Here is a 24,501-nt window from a genome sequence, read left to right as displayed (position 1 = left end):
GAACCCAGTAGCGCGACGCGCCGGGACGACGGAGATAACGGCGGTGGAGAGCCGCGGACGGGGCGGGCCCGAGCCAAGTGTCCTCGCGGGGTGGTGGCGGCCGGCGCGGCGGCGACGACGACGGCAGGCTTTAGTGACTGGGAACGGGGTGCAGTCTGTTGGGTGTGGCGACGCGCAAAATGTTGGTGACGGAAGGGGGTGCGGGCCGTCTGTGGTGGTGGGCGACGGCAGGTCAGTGAATTTGGGGTGCGGGGCTGCGGTCTGTCCGCGTGGTGGCGGCGGGCAGTGGGCGCTGTCGCCCCACCTCGCGTGTTTCCGCCGCACAGCATAAAGGCGCGTGCCCACCCCCCTCTGCGCTCAGGTCACCTGACCCTCGGCGGCGGGGCGGGGGGCGGGCCGTCGGTCCCCTCAGGTCGGTCCCCAGCCGATGCGGCGGGCGCCCCTTGCCTCTCAGCCGCAGCGTCCGCCTCCCCGCCCCTTGCCGCCCGCCTGACCCCCAACCGCCCCTCAACCTGCGGCGCCGCCCGCCCCTGGGCATCCTGTTCTCCTGGTGTCCCGCTTCTCCCGGCGCCGGTGGCGCCTTCCGTAGGGCTCCTCCCTGCCCCTGTCCCCCGGCGTCGCCCCGGAGTGCTGAGGTGGCTTGGCCCTGAGGCGACGCGCAGGTGACTCTTGGAGTCAAGGCTCATGTTGGAGGAGAGGATCCTCTGTTGAGAGGTGGGGGGACACGAGCAATAACGCTTTGGGCTAGTCTGCGCTTGCTTTCTTTAATATTTTATCCATACGAGGTCTGTGAGTAATTATATGAGCAGCACCTGCCGATCCCTTTACTTGGTGCCCTTGGAAAAGCAACAGGCTACACAGTACATTGGAATTATCACTGACTGGAGCTATCACTTACTGCAGTGCTAAATGTGTGGTGGTCGATCCTGAGGACAAGCACGATTTAGCCAGTTGCTGGGCTGGCCAATATAAATTAGGGCTAGAAAAACCTGTTTCCCCTTTGTTTGAAGGGTAAAGAAGGTGAGGTTCTCCTATAGATATTCATTGGTTCTGGTAGAATGCAGCCGTAAAAACGGCAGCAGAATGCCTGGCTTTTGTATCCATCTCCATCCCGCTTCCAACTACTTATTCCTGCTGCTTCCTTTCTCCATCTCTGCTGCTTGCTCACCTCTTTAATCGGTTGGTTTTCCCCAGTGGGGAAGGACCAGAATTTAATTTTTAGGTCATAGAATTCACCTGAGTTACCAGAGGGTGAGAACTGTGTAGTAACTAAGGTGAGGGAGCTGGGCTGCCCTTTTGGTGTCATATAGGTGAATCCGCCTATTCCTAACTTGGTGCTGAGGGCATGTGTTTTAATTATAATCACGGAATCATTTAGGTTGGGAAAGACCTCTGAGATCATCAAGTCCAACCTTTCACCAGTCACCACCTTATCAACTAGACCAGAGCACTGAGCACCATGTCCAGTCACTTCCTGAACACAGATAAATCCCCTTTCCACCTCTTATGATGGTGGAAGGCAGGACTGACACAGAGGGGTTTGGAAACAGCCTTAACACTCATCCCTGTGAGGTGGAAGCAAAGCCTTTTCTGTTAGTGAGCACAGAGGTTTCATTAAACCTGTTAAACACCTTATACGTAGTTCTAAAATGATGTGTTGGTTTTGTTGCTTAAAATGGAGGACGAGCAGGAGCTCCAGTGTTTTTAGGTGAAGACATTTGTGCTGGTCCCCATGTATTTATCTCCTGTCCTTTTGCATAGGGAGAAGTTAAAAGGCAGGGTAGAAACTTCATTGCTGCAGCTCTACCTGTGTCTACATTGCTGTGAAAACGTGCCAGGATGTGTCTCTTTTTAAGTAGTTTCAGGTTTGCTGAATACTTGCATTTATTCTGCAGTAAGTGCCCAGAAGGACAAGTGTTGCCACTGACTGTATAGAAACACTTTCAAAGTTTATAAAGTCTTTTGAATTACTGTTTTTCATCCCCCAACTTCACTTGCCCCATTTTGCCACTTAAAATGCCCAAAGCAAATAAGCATTCGCATTAGTGCTTAAAAGAATAAAGTGTATTTTATATCTGCACTCTGCTTCTTACAGACCTTGGAGTACAGTTGAAGTTTACTATGTTTTCTAGATGTTGATAATGGTAGAAGTTGGGTTTGAATACAGGTTAGCACTGACATGTTTAATGCTTGCTTTTTAAAGACCATAGATAAGTTTCTGTAAATATATGTGAGGTTGAATTATTTTTGTTTACGTTATCTTTGCTTTCCTGAAGTTCCTCCCCCCTGCTTAATCGCCCCTCCTTTTCCTTCTTTCACTCTGGGACGTAGAGGCACTGAGGTTTTATTTCACTCGAGGAGGTTCTTTTCTCTATCAGAGTGAAGTTTTGACGCTGCTTTTGCTTCCTTCTGATTTTAATGGCTTATCAGAATAGTGCTGGCAGTGTGAGAGTTGCCAAGTGAAAAATCCAGACTACCACGGACCTTGGCATGTGGTGATTGCCACGTTAATTACTTCAGTTTATGTACATATTAGAGCTGGCATTTACTCTCGACTCTGTGCTTTGAGTATGATTTAATGTTTTAAGTCCCAAAGTGATTTTCTCCAAGCTTCACTTCTAAAGCACCAAGTGAGGGGAAGCCCAGAACGTGGCCTGCAGCTGTTCTTCTTTTAAGCTTGAATGAGAACCTCTCTCCTGGGAGGGAATGGCTCAAAATGCTTCTCCAAACCAACCTCTGCTGTAGGTGAGCCACACTCGTGTTGATGTGGTCACTTAATGCTGTTCAGCCCCTACAAATCTCCCCCAGTGATGCTTTACCATCGTGGGGCACCTCCCTGCAGCCCTCAGCTAAGCAGCCTGCTGGTTATTAATATAAAAAACTTGCTGAAGGGCCCCAGTGGAGCTTGAACTTGCTTAGCTGGGAGTTTTTACCTGGCTTATCTTTGCGAGGTAATTGCTGACCTTTCACTACCTGGAGCTCCCAGCGGGGAGAGAAGCTGATCTCCGGCTGAGGAAGCCTGATTTGCACAATAATTGGGAGACCATTTCCATCTCACCAGCCTGTGGTCGGGGTGGGCTTGTCCTCCCTGATGGCCCTGCTGCCTCGGCACGGAGCTGACAAGTCTTTCATATGGTGATTGTGACATTAATTACTCGAATTTTTGTGTTAATTTAATTTTCCAAAAGCTGTCTGCTCCTGGCAGCATGGGTTTTTTGGGTTTGGGTTTTTTTTTGTGTGTGTGGTTTGTTTTTTGTTTTTTGCACTTGTGAAATAAGGTACTGAAGTTGTGACTGGCAGTTTTCAGCTACAGGAATTGAAATGTGAACAAAAAAATTTAATGAATGCATTAAAGAGGTTTTGTATTTTCAAAAGTAAACCTGTACATTAAGTCACTTCCTTCTAGTTAGTCTTGAATTTCTAGGACCCTGATTCTGAGCTTCTGACATGCTTTGGTTTGCCATTATAATCAAACACTACTGAATTACTGCCCTTGGCAACTGAGAGAGTGGTTTTGCACTTTTGACATAATAAAACTAGTTTTTTAAAACAAACCTGACTATTACCAGACCTACCATAAATACCAGCCATCCCTCCTTTCTAGATTTAATTTTTGTAGGTTCTCTTTGGCAAGTGTCTTGTTTTTCTGCAGAAGATAAACCCAGAATGTGAACTTCTTGAAATAAGACTTTTTTGACTTCTTTGTTGGGTGTTTTTGTTTTTTTTTTTTAATATATCTTTACCTTTCATTTGACAGGATGACAGGAATGGAGACTGAAACAGCGAGAGACAAAGCCATGGAAGAAGAAAGCACTGAACAGAAAAAGGAGAGGGAGAAGAAGAAGAGGTCAAGGGTCAAACAGGTGCTGGCAGATATAGCCAAGCAAGTGGATTTCTGGTTTGGGGATGTAAATCTCCACAAAGACAGATTTCTCCGGGAACAAATAGAGAAGTCCAGAGATGGGTGTAAGTTTATATTCAGTGTATTTCAGTAAACATTTATGTTTCACTTTTTTTCTTCCCTACTTTATAAGTTATTTTGAGGTGCACATATGCTCCTGAGGGAAGGCAGTTGTTCCATGCTGAAAATCGGCATCAACAGCTCAGGAATCAGAGCTGGATACTGCATTTTTAAAATTGTTTAGTGTCTCTTTCCCTTTCCTTCAGAATCAACCATAAGTTAGAGGCATCTGCCAGGTGGAAATGACTGTGTGGGAGACCTGATTTTTCACTTTGCATGATTTTTAAGAATGAACAAACAAAGCTCATTTTGCTCTTGCAGGTAACTTGTCTGGTGGGGTAGATATGTGCAGAAATTAAAATGTCACTTGGGTGCGTGTTTTCTGTAGAAGTTTGATACATAATTCATTGTGTATCTGCCTGTAGGGCTCCTGGGAGTGTCTCCTTCAGACAGTTTTTCCACGTGGTTGATTTGTGACTTCAGAGTAGGAAATTCAGCTTGGACCTCAAGTTCTTTTCCAATTTCTAAAGAAATGAATTTGCACATCAGCTGCAGTGACTGATATGTCTTTGCTTTAAAAATCAGTACAACGTGTGGTAAATTGCCTCTGAGTATAATTGTTAAATCATGTGTTATATCAAATGGACTCACAGTGCAGTATGTCTGGAAAAAGTGGTGACACTTTTCCATCAAAACAAAATAAAATAGGGTTTTTTAAACGTGTTTACTTATTTTTGCTAAGGAGTCCCTGTTTAATTTAAATGTAAATCATTAATCCAGTTGTGTTATGTAGGGAATGTACCTTTCTAAGTGCTTGCTATAGTCTTCAATTATATTGACCTTTAAACCAGTTTGGTTTTTTTTAAAAAAAAACCCAACAAAACAACTCAAACTTCAGGAACAGTTTTATTTCTTGTCGAACCCTTTTTAAAGGATGCCCTTAAATAATTAATAACATAATAAATACATTTTATCCTACATCGTTTAGATACACTAGAGATGGGATGTCTAAATTTTTATTAAGACTAATACCACTTAATTTTCTCTCGAGGTTTTTGCAGCCTGGCTCCTTGCAAGTGAAGAGCAGGCAGGGGCTCTTTGTGTGGGGTTAAACACTCAGTTGAGGACTTGAAGGAGAGGCAGGTTTTCAATGCAAATTGTTCCTTGTCTTGTAAAACTGCATCAGAAAGGGAGGATTTCTTCCTTTCTCTTCAAAGACAACAGTTACCAGTGGGGAGGTGGAAGAACCAAATTCCTTTGATAAAGGTTAGCACCGAAGAAAATGAAATCTGGGTGTACTTGAAACTTGAATTTTGATGGTGAAAATCGTCTGAGTAGAAGACATTACCCTGATTTCATAATTTACACCTTGTTTCTCTTTTTTTTTTCCCTTAGATGTTGACATATCACTTCTTGTTTCTTTCAACAAGATGAAAAAATTAACCACTGATGGGAAGCTGATCGCTCGGGCAGTTAAAAGCTCCTCTGTTGTGGAGGTATTTGGCTTTTCACATTTTAAACGTTTTGACCTTTCTGTGTTTGCTGGTGCTGGAAAAACAGCGGTGAAGGTGCTGAAGTGGGCAATAATCTCACGGAAAAATGCTTATTTCTCCTTACTTTTAGCTGGACTTGGAAGGAACCAGAATCAGAAGACGCCAACCACTGGGTGAGAGGCCAAAGGATGTGGACAGTCGGACTGTCTATGTGGTAAGGCTGGGCTTGTGTGTCCCTCAGGTCCCTCTTACCAACTCTTTAATTAAAATAAATTAAATTAAGAGTGCAAAAATGTATATAGTATTGTAAACTGGGCAGGGGCTGCTGCTTGTGCAGCCCTGTTTAAATCAAATTTGAATTCAGTAAATACAGAACTGCAAGTGACTGTGGGGTCGGTTTGGGACATGGATTTCTTAAATCATTTTAAGTGCTGAGCCAAGAGCTGCTTCACACGCTGGTAAGAAAAGGGACAATTTGATTGAGCCATTGCTCTGTTCACAGGGCTTTTCTTGTAAATGCCATTAGAGGAACACCGGTGGCACCAAGGAAGATTTACTGATTACATTAATATAGTTAAAGCTTTGTAGTAACAACTTTATTAGTTTCATCAGACAGGCTCTGGCTGAGTTTGCAAGTTCATCAGGGGTACTTTAAGAAGTACAATCTGTTTATAAGCCCTGTTACTGCGAGTGCCTCTGGTTTTGTAACACACAAACATCATTCTTTTAAAGCCATAACATACCTAAACTGTTTTTTTTCCCTTACAGTTCTCCTAATTAATTTTTTGTTTAAATTCTCCTATTAGCATGCTGTCCTATGGCTACTTTCCTGGAGTGATTCCTTAATTTAACTGAAAATAGCTTGTGCTGATGGGAGAAGTCTGTATCACTGTGTAATTTCAGATGTGTCAGCTTTATCAGATTGTTGAGCAGCTTCACTGGTAGCTTGGGAAGAGATCTGATGGTTGAGCTGTTGCACATGAAAATTTTGGGCCGTTTTTTAAATAGTAAAGCAATTTTTTTTGATGTTGAATATATATTTTTTTTTTAAATATTGATATTGAAGCCAGTGTGGAATTTCCATTTGTCTCTCAAGAAAGCTTTTTATGACCTGTAGGTGGTAACAGCTGCATTAGTAATTCCTAGCAGGCACCAAGGTTTCTGGGATAGACACACAATAATCATGGCCAAGACACCAACCCAGCCAGATAAGGAGAAACCCAATTGCTCTGATCGTTCCTCCTTTAACAAAAGCCCAGGAAAGGTGGTTGGGTTTTGTTTGTGTAAATACGATGTGCCAGACATAATATTTTCCTAAAGTGATTACAGGGACTGCTTTGAACTTCTCGAACACTTTGCCTTGTATCATTTTTTGGATAAGATACTGTAAATGGCATGAGCTGCACTGTCTATACACAGCTCAAGTTTGTGGCCAAATGTTTGGTAAATAACTGGGATATGGCAGTGGGGACAACAGAAGTGGTGCTGAGTTAAATTTCTCTGAAATAACCTGCCTTTTTTTTTTTTTATATGCTTTAACATAAACATTTACTATTACTTTGAACTCATCCCATAATATTTTTAAAGCTTCGAGTAGCTGGCTTTTCAGCTTCAGACCAAACAATAATGAAATGTTTCCCTGACGGACCAAGTTAATGGAAATACAGTTTTCTACCTGAATGTGGCAGATGTTTCTCTACAAGGAAAACCTTTTAGTGCAGTAACTTGCCATGGGAAAAAAAATGCAGTGCTGACACACTGTTGTTTAGGCAAGAATTTGACAGTGGGATTTTTAAAGTGTTCAGTTGGGTCTTGTTAGAAATTGGTATGACAGGAGAGTGGAAATGTGGAACTCTGACATGATGTCTGCAAGCTGCTGAAATGTGTTGCTGTATTAAGGGTTTTATAGAAATAAAAATCAGACAGTTTTGCCATCCAAGAAGCTGCCTGAAAGCTTCTGTCCCAAGTGCTAACTGCTATATTGGAAAATGTCAGCTTGCAGCAGGAATTCAGCAGTAGTGACTCTGTACTGACCTAGAAGAACTCTTTCTGGGATACCTGCATTGCCACCAATTAACAAAAAATAAAAGTGAAACATTCCTTGTGCTTTGCAGTGGGTAGTTTGAGGCAGTGCAGACTTGTGTTTGCTCCAAGGTCTTAAATTCACCAGGATGTAAGATTTTCATGTTGCAAAGATACACTGCAGGTGAGGTCTTGGTGCCTCTCACAGGAAGAAGGTGAACATCTAAATCAAGTATGGAATGCATTTGTTATAGGGATATGAATTTGTTCTCAGATCACTTTTATCTTTTTTTTTTTTTTAGGAGCTGCTTCCCAAAAATGTCAATCACAGTTGGATCGAGAGGGTGTTTGGCAAGTGTGGTAACGTGGTTTATGTCAGTATTCCCCGGTACAAAACTACTGGGGACCCCAAGGGCTTTGCTTTTGTGGAATTTGAAACTAAAGAGCAAGCAGAGAAAGCTATTGAGGTGAGTGCTGGTGCCTCTGCCCTGTCAACGTTGTTCTTACTGTCACTGTGACATGAATAGTTTGGTCTTTATTAGTTCACCTCCTTGAATCTTTGAGAAATTCCTAAAATGCCATGATTTGTAAACTTGACTTAGCAGGAGTTATGTTCCTGTCTCCTGCTCCCAGACTTCCACTCCTGCTCCCAGACTTCCACTCCTGCTCCCAGACTTCCACTCCTGCTCCCAGACTTCCACTCCTGCTCCCAGACTTCCACTCCTGCTCCCAGACTTCCACTCCTGCTCCCAGACTTCCACTCCTGCTCCCAGACTTCCACTCCTGCTCCCAGACTTCCACTCCTGCTCCCAGACTTCCACTCCTGCTCCCAGACTTCCACTCCTGCTCCCAGACTTCCACTCCTGCTCCCAGACTTCCACTCCTGCTCCCAGACTTCCACTCCGTTCCACAATTCTTTAAAAATTAACTCATTAATAAACCTGGGACTTAACAGAAGCATAATAGGGTTTTTTTTGCAGTAATTTGGTTGGCCACACTTTGCATCTCTTACTGAAATACAGCTCAGTGTGGAACAGTACAGTGGCTATTAAATTTTATCATGCCTAACTTTATGTATTTCACTGTGATTTGAAAGTATTTCTGTACTGGAATATGGTTAGGACTGCTGGCTGTAACTTGGATGGAGAGTCTTTAAAAAGCATGATTTTTAGCCATGGTTTGTTCTCATTTTCCTTCTCTTCAGTTTTTGAATAATCCACCCGAAGAAGCACCACGGAAACCTGGGATTTTCCCCAAAACAGTGAAGAATAAGCCTGTTCCTACACTGAACACAAGTGACAACACTGTAGTAGGTAAGTGTTCAAAGTTATTTGGGTGAATTTTGTGCCTCAGCTGCTGAAGAGAAGGTGGAACTGTTGCTTTCAGCAGGAGCACTCTGTAGAGGAATGAACTTTTTACAGCATCTCTGCATTACCTCTTTGCATGATTCATGATTATTGGGGGGGGAAAAAAAAGGGGATATTGCTGAGAAAATAATCCTGAATTGGCATCTGGGCATGGTTCCAATAAATACAATCTACTGGAATTTATAAAGCAACAGGAGGGGATGATGTTGCAACTTAATAATTGAAACATTTTTCCTGCTTTCCGGTGGTGTAATACACAATTTCCCAGACTTCAGACACTGCCCATCTTTTTCATAAGCTTTATGATAAATCATGTTAATTAATATACCTCACAATTACCACTATTTTTGTTACACCAGTAATGGGGGGGGAATAAAATCCATTTTTCCTGGGGTTTTTTCACTCTTCTTAAAATTCCCAGGGAAAACTGGGGAATAATGTGCTTCTCTCCCAGAGATGCCACTTAAGAACCCAATTTATCATGACGTGGTATCACGACTGTTTAACTTATTTAAGTTAATCCAATGTAGTGTGTCATCATGGGCAGACATAAATATGGTGTTTTTAACACAGAGGAGAAGAAAAAGAAGAAAAAAAAGAAATCGAAAATGAAGAAAGAGAACAATGCACAGGCAGCTGCAGAGCCCAAGGAATCAAACACCAGCACTACAACGGAACCAACACCCAAACCAAAAAGACACAGGACTCCATCTGAGTGTTCTGAAATGGAGGCAACTGAGACTCCAAGGCAGCCCTCCAGGAGGGAGAAAAGGAAATGGGACAAAGCAGACAATTCAGAGGTAACTTGTGAAAGCAGGCCTGGGAAGAGAAAAAGAACCAACTCAGGAGATGGGGAGACAACAGCTCCAAAAGTCAAGAAAACTGCTGAAAAGGATGAAGCTGAACCAGTAAAAGAAGAAATAACAGAAGCTCCAAAGGATTCCAATGGTAAAGGTTGTAGGCTCATATTATTATTCATAGATAAGTGGATATTACTAGGTCATTTTAGGAGTGTGTGGTATTCCCTGCAGTTAAATTTTAACCTGGGGAGGAGTCATTCCAAGGAGAGGAGCTGCATGGAGAATAGGGAAGAACTTGCAACACCAAAGCAGGTAAATCTAATCAGAAGTAAAAAATAGTTCAAAGAAGTTCCTATCAATTAAGTTAAAGGATGTGTTAAACAGCCTTGGCAAATGGAGACAGCATAGGATTCTAGATAAATACATTAAAATACAAAAGGAAAATGCTGATGATCCCAGTTGGTTCCCTGAGATAAAGAAAGCTGCATTGAAATCATGTGTAGTGGTGTGACAAGACTATAAAACTCAAGGTAATTGATGAAGTGCACTGGAAGTCAATAGAAAAAAGCATTTTATTCAGTGATTTTATTAGAACATGTTGCAGTGTTTTATAAATAAACATTTTTTTCTTTTACACTTTTTCATGTATAAGTTTCTGCAGAAGAAGACAAAGATAAAAAAGACACATCCCTTTCCAAAGCTAAAAGGAAACACAAGAAGAAACACAAGGAAAGGCACAAAATGGAGGAAGAAGTCATCCCCCTCAGAGTACTGTCCAAGTAGGTGACATTACCTGGGTTTTAGTGTTGTTCTAAGAGTTGCCCTACGTTCAGTTCTGGATATGGCTGTTATTTGAGTATTGCAAATTATTTCATGTATTATTTTACTTCTAAGTAGTACTGTATAATTACCTCGGGTATTTAATGATCAATGATTTTGATTTTTAAGTATTTTCAATATTAAGGTTTATTTTCCTGCTAATATCTCCTGCAGTAGAATTTCTCAAATTTTTCATTTGCATACTTTATTGACATCGATAAATTAAATACAATTACAGATAGTAATGTTGCCAACCCTTGGAATAAATTTAATTAGGCTTCTTTAAATCTATGCATGTCTGACAGTCCAACACCATTGCTACAGTGCAATTCCAGTTGTTAACAACAGAGTTACACATTAGCAACAGTTTTAGCCTGCAGATTGAAATTCCCATGGCTCTCTGTAAAACACAAATTATTTCAAATCTGATGAGACTCTTTTAGTCACCACAACTAAAACATGGAAGCACTTACTTTTTAATCATCCAGCAAGTACCTCCAATGTTAAAGTCGAGGGGGTCCTTGCCATCTTGGGCTGTACCGTGATGAAAATTGTGCTTTATGTATAAACACATTTGGTTGGTATTGTTATTCGTTTTTTTAGAGGGAAGTGTTGAGGAAAAATAAGGATTCACCACCACTATAACATGGAAGCACTTACTATTATTTAAGAACAAAGCAAGTACATCCACATTAAAGTTGTGGGGGTCCTTTGATGTGGAGAAACTAAATGATAACTAAAAAAACCCACCCCAAGATAGATACTAAGTTTTGACCATGCAATAAAATACATACATGCGTTTTATTTGAGAATCCTTGGAATATTAGGATCCACCGCCACTGAAACATGGAAGCACTTACTCTTTTAGGCAGCAGGTACCTCCATGTTAAAGCAAAGGAAGTCCTTTAAAATTCAAAATGAACTTTTGCCACTTTTTAATTTTTGGTCTTGAGGAAGATCTGCTCCCGCGAAGTTTTCCATCTTCTTTTTCCCGAATTTAAGAATCTTTAATCCGAAGTGTAGCCCAAAAAAAAAAAAAAAAACCAAAGGGAAAATCCCAGGAGAAGTTGCAGGATTGCGATCAGGATTCACCTCTACTAAAACATGGAAGCACTTACTTTTTCTATATCACAGAAAGCACCTCCATGTTAAAGTAAAAGGGGTCCACACACACACACACACACACAAAGACAGTTATTGACGGTGCTTGTCCTCTTTGATCAGGATTCCGAGCAAACTAATACAAATAAAAATTTGAGTTAAATTTTATTTTACTGTAGCAAAAGAAAGCAGTAAAATAAGTTTGCAAACAGAGCACAAGCATTGCAAATACTTACCTATTGGAGTCCCCTTGGGATCTTCTTCCTCGAGCTCAAGCTCGGCAGCTTGTATTTATACCAACCCTACCAGGGCATGGTGTTGCCTCTTTATCTCCAAGAATCATTACGTGGGCCTTTTGTTATTTTAATGCCTTTGGCTCTGCTGAGAATGTATGATCCTGGGTGAGTCTGGATCCTTTTTTTTGGGTTTTTTTTTTTTGAAGTATACAGTTGTCACCGTTAACAGCTAAAACCATTACCCCAAGATATCCTCCTCTTTAAAAATCCTCTATCAGCTCGTTTGATAGCACAGATTAGGGTAACAATGAGTCGTTCTCACAGTGGCACCGCGGGCATTGTGTTGCCTCGGAGCAAAGCTCTCGCCCTGTTTGCAGAAACATCTCCATGTTAAATGTATGTAAATATATAAATTGGTGCCATGGGGGGGAGTAGTTTTTCACCAAAATGCATTTGAATAGTAAGGAATGTCCTTATCTCGGCGGGGTTCTGGTGGGTTTAACCAGCTGTTGATTTTCCATCAATGATTTTTCCAGAAAATAAATGAGTGATTCTTAATATAGTGACCCAGGAGCGAGTTCAGTGAACTAATTCAGGGAATTCAGACTTTACTGTCTCTGAATTAACTCTGAGTTCGGTGCCTGTACTCTGTGTAGTTCCAGTGAAAAACACAAGTTTACCAAGCTGTTCTACATGCTGTCTGAATACTTAAAACAAATTTGGGAGTCTCTCCGTTGGATTGATAGGTTGGTCCTGTTGGAACTCTCTTGGCTTATCAAATCGAGAGCAAAATAATAAAAAAATTGGATATGGACAAGGTTTAATTTGACCGAAGTGCAGGAAGATCTCTAGTGGTTTCAACTGTTCACCGAGTCGGCCTTAAGCTGTTTGTAAACTCTTCAATTACCATGAAGTTTCTAAACACAGTTTTCTTGTTTACAACTGCTGTGCCTGTGCGGCCTCTTACAGGACCGAGTGGATGGGACTGAAGCAAGAATATTTGGCCCTGCAGAAAGCCAGTATGGCCTCCCTAAAGAAAACCATGTCTCAAATCAAACCCGAGCCCGCGGGGGAGATGGAAACGGAATCCTGCGCCCAGAAAGCGGAAAATCACAAAAGTAACCCCGGGTTTTGTTTTCTTTTTCATGTTTCTACTACACCAACACAAGGGATCCAAGACACTGATCTTGCAGAAATGCTGCCACGTGGTTTTATGTTCTGAAATGCTGGTGCTCTCTCTGAGTGCCAAACACTAAAAGCAACGTCCCCCCTGTATTTAGATACACTGGGGACTGAGGTGCTTTACAAATAAAGACCAAACAAGCCAATTCAGCATATTCCAGTAGCCCTTCTTAAGCTTAAGGATATTTTTAGGTAAATGTAATTTTAAAAGCTACAGAGGTAAATCAGGAATCAGCTTTTTTGAGACTACAGCTCGGGCCTGGTTTGCTTTGGCTTAACTGTACCTGCAGTGATTCACAAAACAATTTCATTTAAAAAAAAAAAAGCCATCTTGCAATTGGGCTTTATCTGCTTTATGATTAAGAGGAGGTTTGTAATTATGTCCTTATATTAAAATTTCTACCGTTGTTGGATATAGAGATGTCTGTTGTTGTGAGTTTTCTTTGCTTCTTTTCACTAACTTCAGCACTTGTGTTCCAGTGCCTGTCTGCATATTTTTGATTGCTCTAAAACTGAGGGTTCAACTATTAACTATAATCAATAGAATATAAAATATTCTTATAAGGACATTGTGGACTATAAAAACCTTTTTAATGTTCTTTTCTTGATCTTTCTTTTTTTTTACTTACATTGACTTTAACCCGTGGACAATCTTGACCTTGGTTTAAAAAACCACAGCTTACCTGCACTAACAATATTCGATGCTTGTTTACCTTATGTTATTTCTGCGCTTGCAGAACTTGAGTTTCTCAATTTAACAGACTTTAAAACTTCCTTTTGGTGTTGTTTTTTTTTTCCCCTCCCTGTTTTTAACTCGAGCAGCCACCAGTGAAGACGGTGCCCCTCCTGCCAAGGCCAACACAATGGGGCCTCAGTTCGTCAGCGGAGTAATTGTGAAGATCATTAGCACCGAGCCCCTGCCGGGCAGGAAGCACATCAAGGTAATGCCTTTGTAACCTCAGGGAAGCTCTTGGCCCTTCCTCTCGCTGTGCCCCCCAAATGTTTGAATATGGAAGAGCATTTAACCCGGGCTGGCTGAAGGTTTTTTTATCTTTTTGGCCACTAGCTGCATACAGATTCTTGTCTACTACCTGTGAACCAGAGATTTTAGGAGGGCAAAATAGGCTCAAGGGGATGTTTCAAAGTGGAAAAAAAGCTTTGGGTGTGCTGGGAGCAATGTCAAGTTTATAATGAAAATATGGACAAAAATAAGGAGCTCTTTAGTGCTTCCCAGTTTAACAAAAGTTGGACACAAATACAGAACTCTGCATCAATCACTGTGCCAATTATCCTGACAAGAAACCCTTAAAAACATTTCTTTAATTAATATAAAAGTGTATATTTTTTTAATTCCAGTAGCAGGAATTAAGGGGCAGGAAAATGCTCTCTCTCAAAAAAAAACCCCACAATTCTTTTTCTTTTCCCAATAAGACCTTTACAGTGACAAATTCCATTTCAGTAGAGCCTGTCAAATCGGTCACTTTTTTTTTCCTCTGCCAAGTGCTGTTTTTCCTCTTGAAAAGTGTCTAAGATACCTTCCATTTGGTGTGATGTCACCATACAAAAGTTACACGTGCTAAGCAGAATATTTCCTTTTAAGGAAAATACCAGTTTTAAGCTGCATCCTCTTGAAATGGAAATATGAAAAGTTTTCCAAAGGAAATAACAGCGTTTTTCCAGATACTGAAGTTTCCATGTATGACACAGGACACTTTCTTACACAAATTGCACTTCTGGATGAATAACAACTGGAAAGAATTTGAACAACTCGATATCCAAAGCACTTAGGTCAGTGGTTCAAATGGTTCAAAAGGGGAGTTCTGAGGTGATTTCTCAAACGATATTTATAACTGAGGAGGCCATTTCGAGTCACTGGCAAGTGTGTGAGGTTTGTGTGCATAAACCTAAGCAAGAGGAGAGACTCTCACCCTGAAAACCCAGTGATGGTGGGGTTTCAACTTAATCGGCCTTATCTGGTGTATTTGCAGGCAGTTGTCTGAGTGCTGGAGACACTGAGGGAATGTGGCAGTTGTCCCTGTAACCTTTGAGGGCCCCCTGGACTGCAGAATAGACTTCACTGTTAAAAGTTTGTGTCACACCCTAAGGTGCTGTGGGCAGGAGGAAAACTTACTATTCAAATACCACAAAACTAACTCTTTTTTTTGGAATTTTTTTTTTCCCTTGCCGTACTGGTTACATAACTGTTGAAGGAAGAACTGCCACCAAACCTGGCTTTGCTGTGTTACTGGACCATCAGCTGCATAAAACTGCCACAAATACTATTTCCATGTTTTAATTTTATTCTTCTTCCCTGTTACGCTCTTAAGGTGCTTCTCAGAGCTGCTCACCTTTGCCAGCTCCAGTGAACTCTTTGGTTCCTTGCAGTTTTCCATGCAGTCATGACTTTGGGATACTGGGATGAGGCTGGAAAGCAGCTTTTGGTGGCTCTCAAATGATCTTAACAGCGCTGTCACTTAACCTTTGTTTTTTGTTTTAAGGCTGCCCTCGGTAGTGGAGGGTTAAAAGCAGTGTGTGGTTCCTGAATGGAAGCATCTTAGTGGAGCTGCCTGCTGGGAACCAAATTGAGTAGGAATGTGTGGTGGTGCTTAATTTCCCTAACAGCAGGAATTACAAGTCAAGTACTTCATCTGCAAGAACATTTGTGACTCCTCTTCCTTTAGCTGTCAGTGAAAACTATCAGGCAGAGGTCACTTCATAAAGACAGAGTTGCTTTGCTACTCATTTCTCAGATAATCTGCCTTGAATGGGCTTGGTTTTATATATTTAATGCGTGCAATAAAGTGTTGGGGTCGACACTGTGGTAGTATGCCAATAATTTAACTTCTTAGAAAAAAGTCAGATACAGTGTTGAAAAAAAACCCAGATAATTACTGATGCTCCTTTTAGTAAAATGATACCAACTTTTTCAGAAATTACTGCTTTAAGTTGTTGGATGGCAGGAGGAGATGGGTAGGTGTTGTAGGCTGGTAAATCAGAATTCAGGTATAACCTCCTTAGGAAAAACATATTAACTCCAAACTATTTGACAAGAGGTTGATGGATTAAACGACAGAGTTCAGCTACTGCCTCCTACTTTTTGAAAATGTTAATGACCTCCAAATGGAATGGTCAAAAGTCACTCTTTTTATTGTATTCTCCTTCTGAAGGCTGATTTATGGTGTGTGTTCTCCCTCCTGCTTTGCCAGGATGCTCTGGCAGTGCTGGCTGAGGTGGCTTATGTTGACATGCTGGAGGGAGACACGGAATGTCACGTCCGCTTCAAGACTCCCGAGGATGCCCAGACTGTCCTGAAATCCCACAAAGAGATCCAGATCAAAAACAACTGCAAATTCGAAGTTCTCACTGGTAAGACTTTGTTGGCTTTTTTTTTTTTTTTTTTTTAATGTGCAGGAGAAGACCGTGGAATAATTACTGTTGAAAGGATCGTTTCACCTGCTGGCTTTAGGGATGTGTTTAAATATCTTGCTTTCGGGAAAAAGGCTGCTTGGTTTTGGGGGGAGTAATTTTACAATTAGTGAAATGAGTAAAACTCTAAGGGGTTTTATGTCACTGTTCAGAGAAAAATTAACTTTGCTTGCTGTTAATTCTGTTAGGGTTTTTTGACTGATTTACTTCACTTTCAGTGGAAATGCACTTAATTCACGTGTCAGCTTTATGAATAGAACATTCTGATGATGCAAAAAAATTTTAAAGAGACTTAAATACTGAACTCATGTGTGAAATAACAAGAAAAGGGTCCAACAGCATGGATACACTTGGAGTGGGTTTAGCACTTACCTACTAATTATCTTGATTTTTCAGGAAGTTGGGTAACTTAGGCCAGAATAAACCTTTTTCTTAATTGTATTTACACAAAAATTTCCACTGGCTCTACTTTGGAACTTCACTCTAATGTGTATTACTTCTTTCTGAAATTACTTCGAGTCTCGGACTGGATTGGGTTAGTTTTCCAAGTGTAGAAAAATCTCTCTATGGAATTGAGAGGTAGAAAGAAGAGCAAGTCTCTCACAATTAAACTTTTAAATTCTAGACATGCACTAAAAATTCTAAATGTGCAAAAAAAGCAGATTCCCTCATCTGTGTATTTGAGATTTTACCCTGCTCCTACACAGACCCTCACTTGAAGTCCAGTTTCATGAGTGCAGGGATATAAACTCCCCAAAAAGTCAATTCAGGATTGCAGAAGGCAAAGCTTTAATAGAAGCATCAACCTTCGTGATAATATCGAAGTTAATTCACGTTTAAGACTCAGTGAATGCTGTTCATGTCATTTGGGCTTAGATTTGTCCCCAGTGTGTTCTTTGCTCCAGAGATCCAGAAACAACTCTAAATTTTGGCTTTTACAGCTGAGTGCTCTCAGTTTGTCTCTCATTGTCTCTGGTTTTGTAGTCTTTACATAAAAGTGTAGTAGGAGATTAGGAATAAGTACTACATTGTAGGAGCATTCTATTCATAGTATTAAGATTTATTTTTTTTTTCTCACTGGCTCATTGAAATAAGAATGGAAAAGCTTCCCAGGAAAGCACAAGGGACTCCCAGTAAGGATTTTAGTTTTCCTCCCTGGCCTAAGGTGAGAGAATAAGAATAAGGAAGGAATCTTTAATGCTCCCTACTGCAGGGACTAAATCTTTCCCAGTAATATTTTAAGACTTGACTACTGAAGATATTCAGGTGAATATCATGTGAACATGATCATAGATGGTTCACTTTTGCAGGAATATATTTGGGAAGCTTCCCTGTAGGTGAACCATGAGACCATGCAATGTATCACAGAGTTCCCATTGTGGTGGTTACATCCCAAACCAGAGGGAACAGTGGAAAACTGCAACTTAACTGGGAAAAGCTGCACAGTTATTTGCCCTTGTACTGCTGCCCCTGTTCAAATATTCCTGGCAGCTTATGGAGTCCCCAGGCAATGGTTTTGATGGAACAAAACAGTCTCAGTTGTTCTTAGAGTAATTACACTTTTTTTTTTTCTGTTTGGTAGTTGTTTTAAAACGAGTCAGAGGTTGAGTACATGAGTAAATCAAAGGGCCTCCGTGTGCTGTGGTGAAACATCAGCTAAAACTCACCTCCTTTTGCTCATGACATGTAGAGAAGAATTCTACAGGACTTCTGTGACCAGGAAATTTTAAGATTACTGGGGAAATATTTCCTGGGTTTCCCTAACAGGTATTTTCATGTGTGAAGGCTGAAAACAGTACATTTGTTTTTGTCCTACTTCTATTCATGTACCTCAATGTTATTTTTTCTGCAAGGTGACAATGAACAACGTTACTGGCAGAAGATTTTAGTGGACAGACAAGCTAAACTAAACCAACCTCGAGAAAAGAAGAGGGGTACTGAGAAGGTAATGTGCAACTCAGATCTCTTTCCTGCATAGCCATGGTTAAAAATTGATTCTATTTTTGCATGATTCTATTTTTGCACAGATCCATAATTTTTGATACTTTGTGTATTTAATTCAGTTAAATCATTTTGCAGCAGAGTTTTACAGCTACAAAGGAGAGAATGTGTGTCTGTCCCAGTCCAGTTGACAAGTGGGGACAATGAGAGAAAGTTAAGTGTGTGTCTAAAAACCTGAAGCTAATTTGAAACTGGATTTCTTTTCAGACCCTCATGGAGAAGTTCAGTAGTCTTGATGTGCTCCAGTGAAATCAAGTTTAGTGCTGTACTGATAATACTCTACTCTGATGCAGAAAATGGTTTTCTTGAGAATGAATCTCCTTTTCCTCACTGCTTCCCCAGTTCTATTTGTGCAGTTCTGAGCTGTGATGAATGCTGGCAGGCATCCATAGCTGTACAGCTTCCAGATCCCAACTGGGAAGTTCCTTTTCAGCCCTGACCTTGGGGTGCCTGTCAGGCTGCAGGGTTGAGGCAGTGTTGCAATGAACCTGCTGGCTGCAGCTTCCACTCCTGCCACAGGAGATCCTTCCAGGCATGAAGGGGTTCCTTGATTAAACCAGTCAGATCCTCCACCTGACAGAGAGGAGCCAAAGAGTATTTCACAGACCTTTTTATTGCCAGGTTTGCTTCACACACACTGCAGATAAGGTTTCTGGGTTGGCTTTAACCTGAATTTTTCTGCTGCTGCTTGCAAAACTTCACAATCATCTGACCTTAATTATTTGCTGGTGACTTTGGAGACTCTTGTTTCCTGGACGCTGGGGGGGGAGAAATTACATATGTAATTGAAAATAAATACTTAATTGACCTAAAGGAATAGGGGTTGTACAGGTCAGAGTCATGTTGGACATGTCTTACCCTGTTTGTCTGAATGTTCTTCCAGAGATCCCATAGACTGATGAGCAGAGTTCTTTTAAACAAAGGTGTGCATCAAGAACTTGCCCAAAGGTCTGATTTAATTTTCTTAAAAGCCTAAAGATGGCATTGACTTGAACCATTTTTCTTTAATATGACTAGAAAGGGAATGGGAAAGCTCGACAACTTTGGAGCATTTTACTGAATGCTGCCATTTTTTTTTTATTTTTTTTTTTGGTTTTAATGTGCTTTTACTTTTTTAAACCAAAGTGGCTCCTTAGACTTTAATTTAGACTTGCTCTCAAGTTTCTACTCTTCCATCTTTTGAAGGCTGGGATTTGTTGACCAAACCGGTGTCAATTGGGCAGTAATGCACCTCATCTTGGCCTGCAAACACAAACTGTCTCGGTCCTGCCTAACAAAGGCAGCACAGGGATGCAAACTCCTGCTCCTCCCCCCTGCCCATCACCTTGCCCGCACCGGGAGGTGTGAACTTCAAAGCCCGGGGAATTCTATTTAAATGCTAACACGCTGTTAAGCAAAAACATCAAGACAAGAATGCCTGGCTGCAGTCAGTGGCTCTTAACCCTTTCCTTGCTTTTGGACAGGCTATATTCCCAAAATATCGACTGATAGTATTAAGAAGTGTTTAATATTAGAAAATTCTTCCTTAGTGCTTACAAGGTGACTTCTTTTGGAGCTCGCAACAAAAAGAAGTAAAAAGTAATTATTCATAATAAAATACCTACAGCAAAATATGCCATTAATGTATCTTTCTTGTCAAGGTCTATTCTGCCAAAAATGTTTTGAAACACCTTACCAGACCTCAAAGATGGGTGTTTGCCATTTAACTGCCTTATGCCTGGAATTAACACATCATCTTATCCTTTCTTTCAGTTGGTGTTGAAATGATGGGGTGCAGTCCATGCAGTGACTGCACACAGCTTTTGAGCTGAACTTTAGGCAGTTAAAAAAACATGGAAAAGAGCAATTGCTAAGAAGTAGAGGCATACTCTCTTCTTCCCCTGGGATAAGGGTTAAGGATAACTTGAGCAGATGTCTATAATAATGCTCACCCCCAAAACTGATTAGACCAGATTTAAGTAGGGATTTTACTTTCTCTGGCATAGTTCTTATAATGAACTAAATGTCCAAAAGAGATATTCCCAAGGTTCCCCAGAACTTGACTAAGGCCTGGCTGTCTTTGGAGTGAAAAAGGTGTTCAGTGTCAGGCTTTCCCCTGCGTCTGGTCCTTCATTGCCACCCCTCTGCTTCCCCTTCCAAATCCATCTTCCCTTTGTCTGTGGCTTTACTGCCTTGATAAAACCACCTCGGTGATTTACTGATGGAAAACCTTCCTGCCAGAACTGCTTTTTAGGGCAGTGCCAGTTTATTCAGACCTAAAGCAATCCATCAGTCTGCAGCCTTAAACTCCAGACTGATTGGAGTCTCCCGTTCCCAAAGCCAAGGAGTGGAGTGCCTGCAAGCTTTCCCCTTGGATCCTTGTCTCCCAGGGGGGGGAGGAAAGTCCTTTGCACCTTGTGCCCCCCTTTCCCAGAGGGAAGGAGGAAGTTTAAGAGGGTGGGAGGGGTGGCAGAAGTGAAAGGCATTTGGTGAGCAGGTGAGAATTGGGTATTTGTGAAGGGTGGCATAATTTACAGGATGTATGGAAAAGAAGGATAGTGGGAATGTCTGGGTACAGCCCACACTGTTCTCTCCTGATGATGCCTGGGGGTCCAGGGCTGTGTCCTTGCAAGGCTGGGCAATTCCCTGTGTGTGGGCCCATTCCAGAGCACATCCCCAGTTCCCTGGCTCTGTGACACTGGTGTCTGTGGAAGGGCTGGAGACCTGTTAGACAGGATTAGTGTGCTCAGATACAGGCCCTGATCCTGGACTGATGAGCTCAACACTGGAATTCTTGAGACCTCTTGTGAGCTCTGAGGCACTGGTATAAAACCACTCACTGGTATGAACTGGGCAGCTCACATCCTAGAACTTCCCTGGTTTGGAATTCTCCATCCCATATGTGGAATGAGTAAACCACTGTACACTTCTTAATGTTAAACTCTTCTAGCAGTTTTTTTTGTGTTAGGTATCAGAGAGCAAAAGTGACCCTTGGTTAGATCTTTAGATCAGTTGTATTCCTTTCCTTCTGAAATCCTGGCTGCCACAATCAGAGCAGCAGCATCCTGTGCACTTGAGTGCTGTCTGCAGGCCACAGGCATGCAGAAGGAACAAATCATTTGATTTATATGTGAGATTTTACAAATCTAGCAAAGTGGGGCTGCCCAGTGAGCAAATGCCCCCTCCCCAGAGCAATACCTGATATATTTGAATTGTCCCCAGCACAGAAGTTACTGTGGGGTTTTTCTGTTCATGTTTTTTTTTGTTTTGGTGCTTGTTTTTTTTTCTTTTGGGGGTTGTTTTTTGTATTATAGCTGTCTTGTTTTGTTTGTTTGTTTTTATGTAGTTCTGTGTCTTTTTGTGTGGTGTGTGCCTGCATTTCTGTGTGGTTTCTTGTGGTGGTTTGTGGTTTCTGTGGTGGTTGGGGTTGTCTGTACGTGCCTCTTGAGTGTGGGGTTTGTATGTGCCTTTGACTATATTTGTCTATTAGGTTTTTGGGGTGTTCTGTGGTGTTGGGAGACTTATGCTAATTTTTTTCTTGTGGGTTTGTTGGGTTTTTTTGGGGTTGTTCAGTGTTGGTGGTGTTTGGGGCTTTTTTTTTTATTTCTAGAGAGTTTGGTGGTTTTTTGGGGGGGACTGTGGGTTCTGTATGTGCCTTTGAGTGCATTTGTGGTGTTGGATTGTGTGGGGTTTGTATGTGCCTTCAGCTATGTTTTTGTGCTGGTTTGTGGGGTTTTTCCATGTGCCTTTTTGTGGGGGTTCTTGTGTTGATTTGTGGTTTCTGTGGTTTGTGTGTGTGCATTTTTCTGTGTAGATTTGGGGGTTTTGTGGGTTTTGTGTGTGAGTTTGTGGTTTCAGTGTGTTCCATGTTTTGTGGCTTGTGGGTTTTTAGTGGGTTTATGTGTTTGTATTCATGGGGGGGGTTCTGTGGATTTTTTTATTTGTGTGTGTGGTTTTTCTGTGCTTTTATAGTTGTTCTTGAGTGGTGTGTGTGGGTTTCTGTGTAGTGTGCTGGAGACGTGGGGGTTTTTTCCTGTTTAAAATGCCACAATATTCCAGAAGCACTCCTTTTGTGGCCTGACCTTGTTTTTCCTACATCTGTAACAAAATAAATCCAGTAAAAGGACAGAGGTTTTTTTGCTTACTGTGTGAGACTGTATTTTAGGATTTTAAAATGAATATTTTGTCCTCTTGGACCATGTTGGGAGGAAGAAGGGATGGAATGAGAGCAACTGCTCAGCAACTGAAGAGACACTTTTATTTTGCATGATTCTGAGGCAGCACTGAATTTATATCTTATATATCTGACAGATATCCAGCTTAGCTCAGCTGCTCAGATGAGCTTTTTCTTAGGAAGTCTGGTAAACCAGTGAAGAATATATCCATGACTGGAAGATCAAATCCTAAGAATATCCACTTTGCTCTAATTTTCTGTGATATTTTCCCTGTTTGCAGTTGATTGCCAAGGCTGAGAGGATGAGACTGGAGAAGACTCAGCAGACAAGCAAACACATTCGCTTCACTGATGACAACTAACCAGGACTGATGATCTTGGAGTGTGAACTGCAGGTATTTCAAACAAACCTACCAAAAAAAAACCAGCCCCCCCACAGCCACCACTGCTTCCAGCAACTAAACCCGGGCCCCCGGAGCCAGAACTCTGCAGACTGCAAGTGTGAAGATGGGTCTGAACCCCCATTTTTGAACAGGCTGAATGTTCACTGCTTCTGAGCCTTTCTAGGTAAAGCTTTCTGGAAAATGTGTATGACAAGATTTTTGCTTTAGTTCACTTCTGGGGTTGTTTTTTTTTTGTTGTTGTTGTTCTGTTATTTTTTTTTGTTTGTTTCTTTGTTTGGAATTTTTTTTTGTATGTTGAAGTTTTATACACTAGGTTATAAAATAAAACGCTTGAGAAAATTTCAGCTGTGTATCTCTAATTCTTCCATTTGCTTTATGCCACCATAAATAATAAAAGTGGTTAATGCTGCATAAACCTCTCTAGGCCTCTCTTTAGCCCATCAAACTGTTTCAGAGTACAGGAGAAAAATGTTCCCTGTATTTTCAGTTGGCTAAGGCTGTCGGGAAATCTGTCCTGGAGAAGTCTGGGAGAAAATTTACTTGTATGAATACACACTAAACTGAATTCAGCTTCTTTTTTTTATTTGTTTTAGAAGAATCTTCGGTGGAAGAAATAATATCTTTGTTTGATACCTGTGGTTGCCTTAGCTCCAGAAGTGTAGTTCTCACTTGCAGATAAGTGTTAAAAGTCGGGTAGTTCACAGTTTAAGGTGGTGATTTTAATGGCTTTCAAGTATTTCATGGGAGACTGGCAATATTTTAGAAATCCCTGAAGGTAAAACTGTAATTCTACACGAGGCTGCACTTGTGAGTGACTCAGCCCTGCTGGCAGGGAGGGAGTGAATGGAGGGGATTAGCACGACTCAATGGAGAGGGAATAGCAGCGATCAGGCTGGAGATAGCGGGAAAACAGAGGGGAAAAGTGCAAGATAAGGGACAAACAAAAGGGCTGGAAGGGCTGGAGGGGAAGAGCTTGCTGATGGTTCTTGGAAATGGTGTGTGGAGGATTCCTCCCAGGGGAAAGGTGGGGGAAGGCTAAGAACTAACCCGGGTGCCAGGCACTCCCCTGTGCACTCCTGCAGTATTCAAGTGTTTGGTCCAATCGCAGCATTTTTTATTTATTATGATCATTTAATCTTGAACTCCTCCCATCCTAGGTGGGTAGGATATTTGATGACACATAAAAAATCATTTTCATACCTACCTATGAAAAGATATGATCCGTTATTGTGGTTTTTTTCTCTGCATCCTGCCTAAAAGACAGTTTGTTTTCCTTTTCCATTTCTGTGATGTGAAGGGGAAAAAATAAACCCGAAAGCCTGCTCTGGGTAAAATGTTTGGGATTTTGCTGCTGAAGTTCATTTGAGTCAAAAATATATCCGTGTTATAAATAATTCAGCTCATAAATGATTCAGACTTTTTATGTGTGGTGGAGAGTGGAACTGAACTGCAAAAGCCTAAGTCTGGGAGTTATTGGTCTTATATTAATATTTTCTGACTTTAACACACAGAAGTCACCAGTCTGTCCCTTTCCAC

General features: G+C 41.3%; 1 protein-coding gene across 4 annotated transcripts; it reads left to right on the top strand.

Moving 5' to 3' along the window:
• The first annotated feature begins 107 nt into the window (after positions 1 to 107).
• On the top strand, positions 108 to 23,379 carry LARP7 (La ribonucleoprotein domain family member 7). Of its 4 annotated transcripts, none has more exons than XM_018067871.2 (13): positions 108 to 127; positions 3,758 to 3,966; positions 5,357 to 5,457; positions 5,585 to 5,668; positions 7,779 to 7,943; positions 8,681 to 8,789; positions 9,417 to 9,791; positions 10,296 to 10,422; positions 12,769 to 12,917; positions 13,804 to 13,922; positions 16,188 to 16,347; positions 18,261 to 18,352; positions 22,843 to 23,379. In XM_018067871.2, the coding sequence occupies exons 2-13, from the start codon at positions 3,759 to 3,761 to the stop codon at positions 22,921 to 22,923; spliced, it is 1,770 nt and encodes a 589-aa protein (XP_017923360.1). In that variant the 5' UTR covers positions 108 to 127; position 3,758; the 3' UTR covers positions 22,924 to 23,379. The 4 variants fall into 4 exon arrangements, with proteins under 4 accessions (XP_017923360.1, XP_017923358.1, XP_017923353.1 ...); XM_018067869.2 differs by having other exon boundaries at positions 10,293 to 10,422; positions 13,801 to 13,922; XM_018067864.2 differs by having other exon boundaries at positions 9,417 to 9,797; positions 10,293 to 10,422.
• The last annotated feature ends 1,122 nt before the right edge of the window (positions 23,380 to 24,501 follow it).

This window comes from Manacus vitellinus, unplaced genomic scaffold (assembly GCF_001715985.3).
Source record: "Manacus vitellinus isolate BGI_N305 unplaced genomic scaffold, ASM171598v3 scaffold_125_pilon, whole genome shotgun sequence".
NCBI classification, from domain to species: Eukaryota; Metazoa; Chordata; class Aves; order Passeriformes; family Pipridae; genus Manacus; species Manacus vitellinus.
The sequence above is the reverse complement of the archived record's forward strand: the minus strand, read 5'-3'. Positions and strand labels throughout refer to the sequence as shown.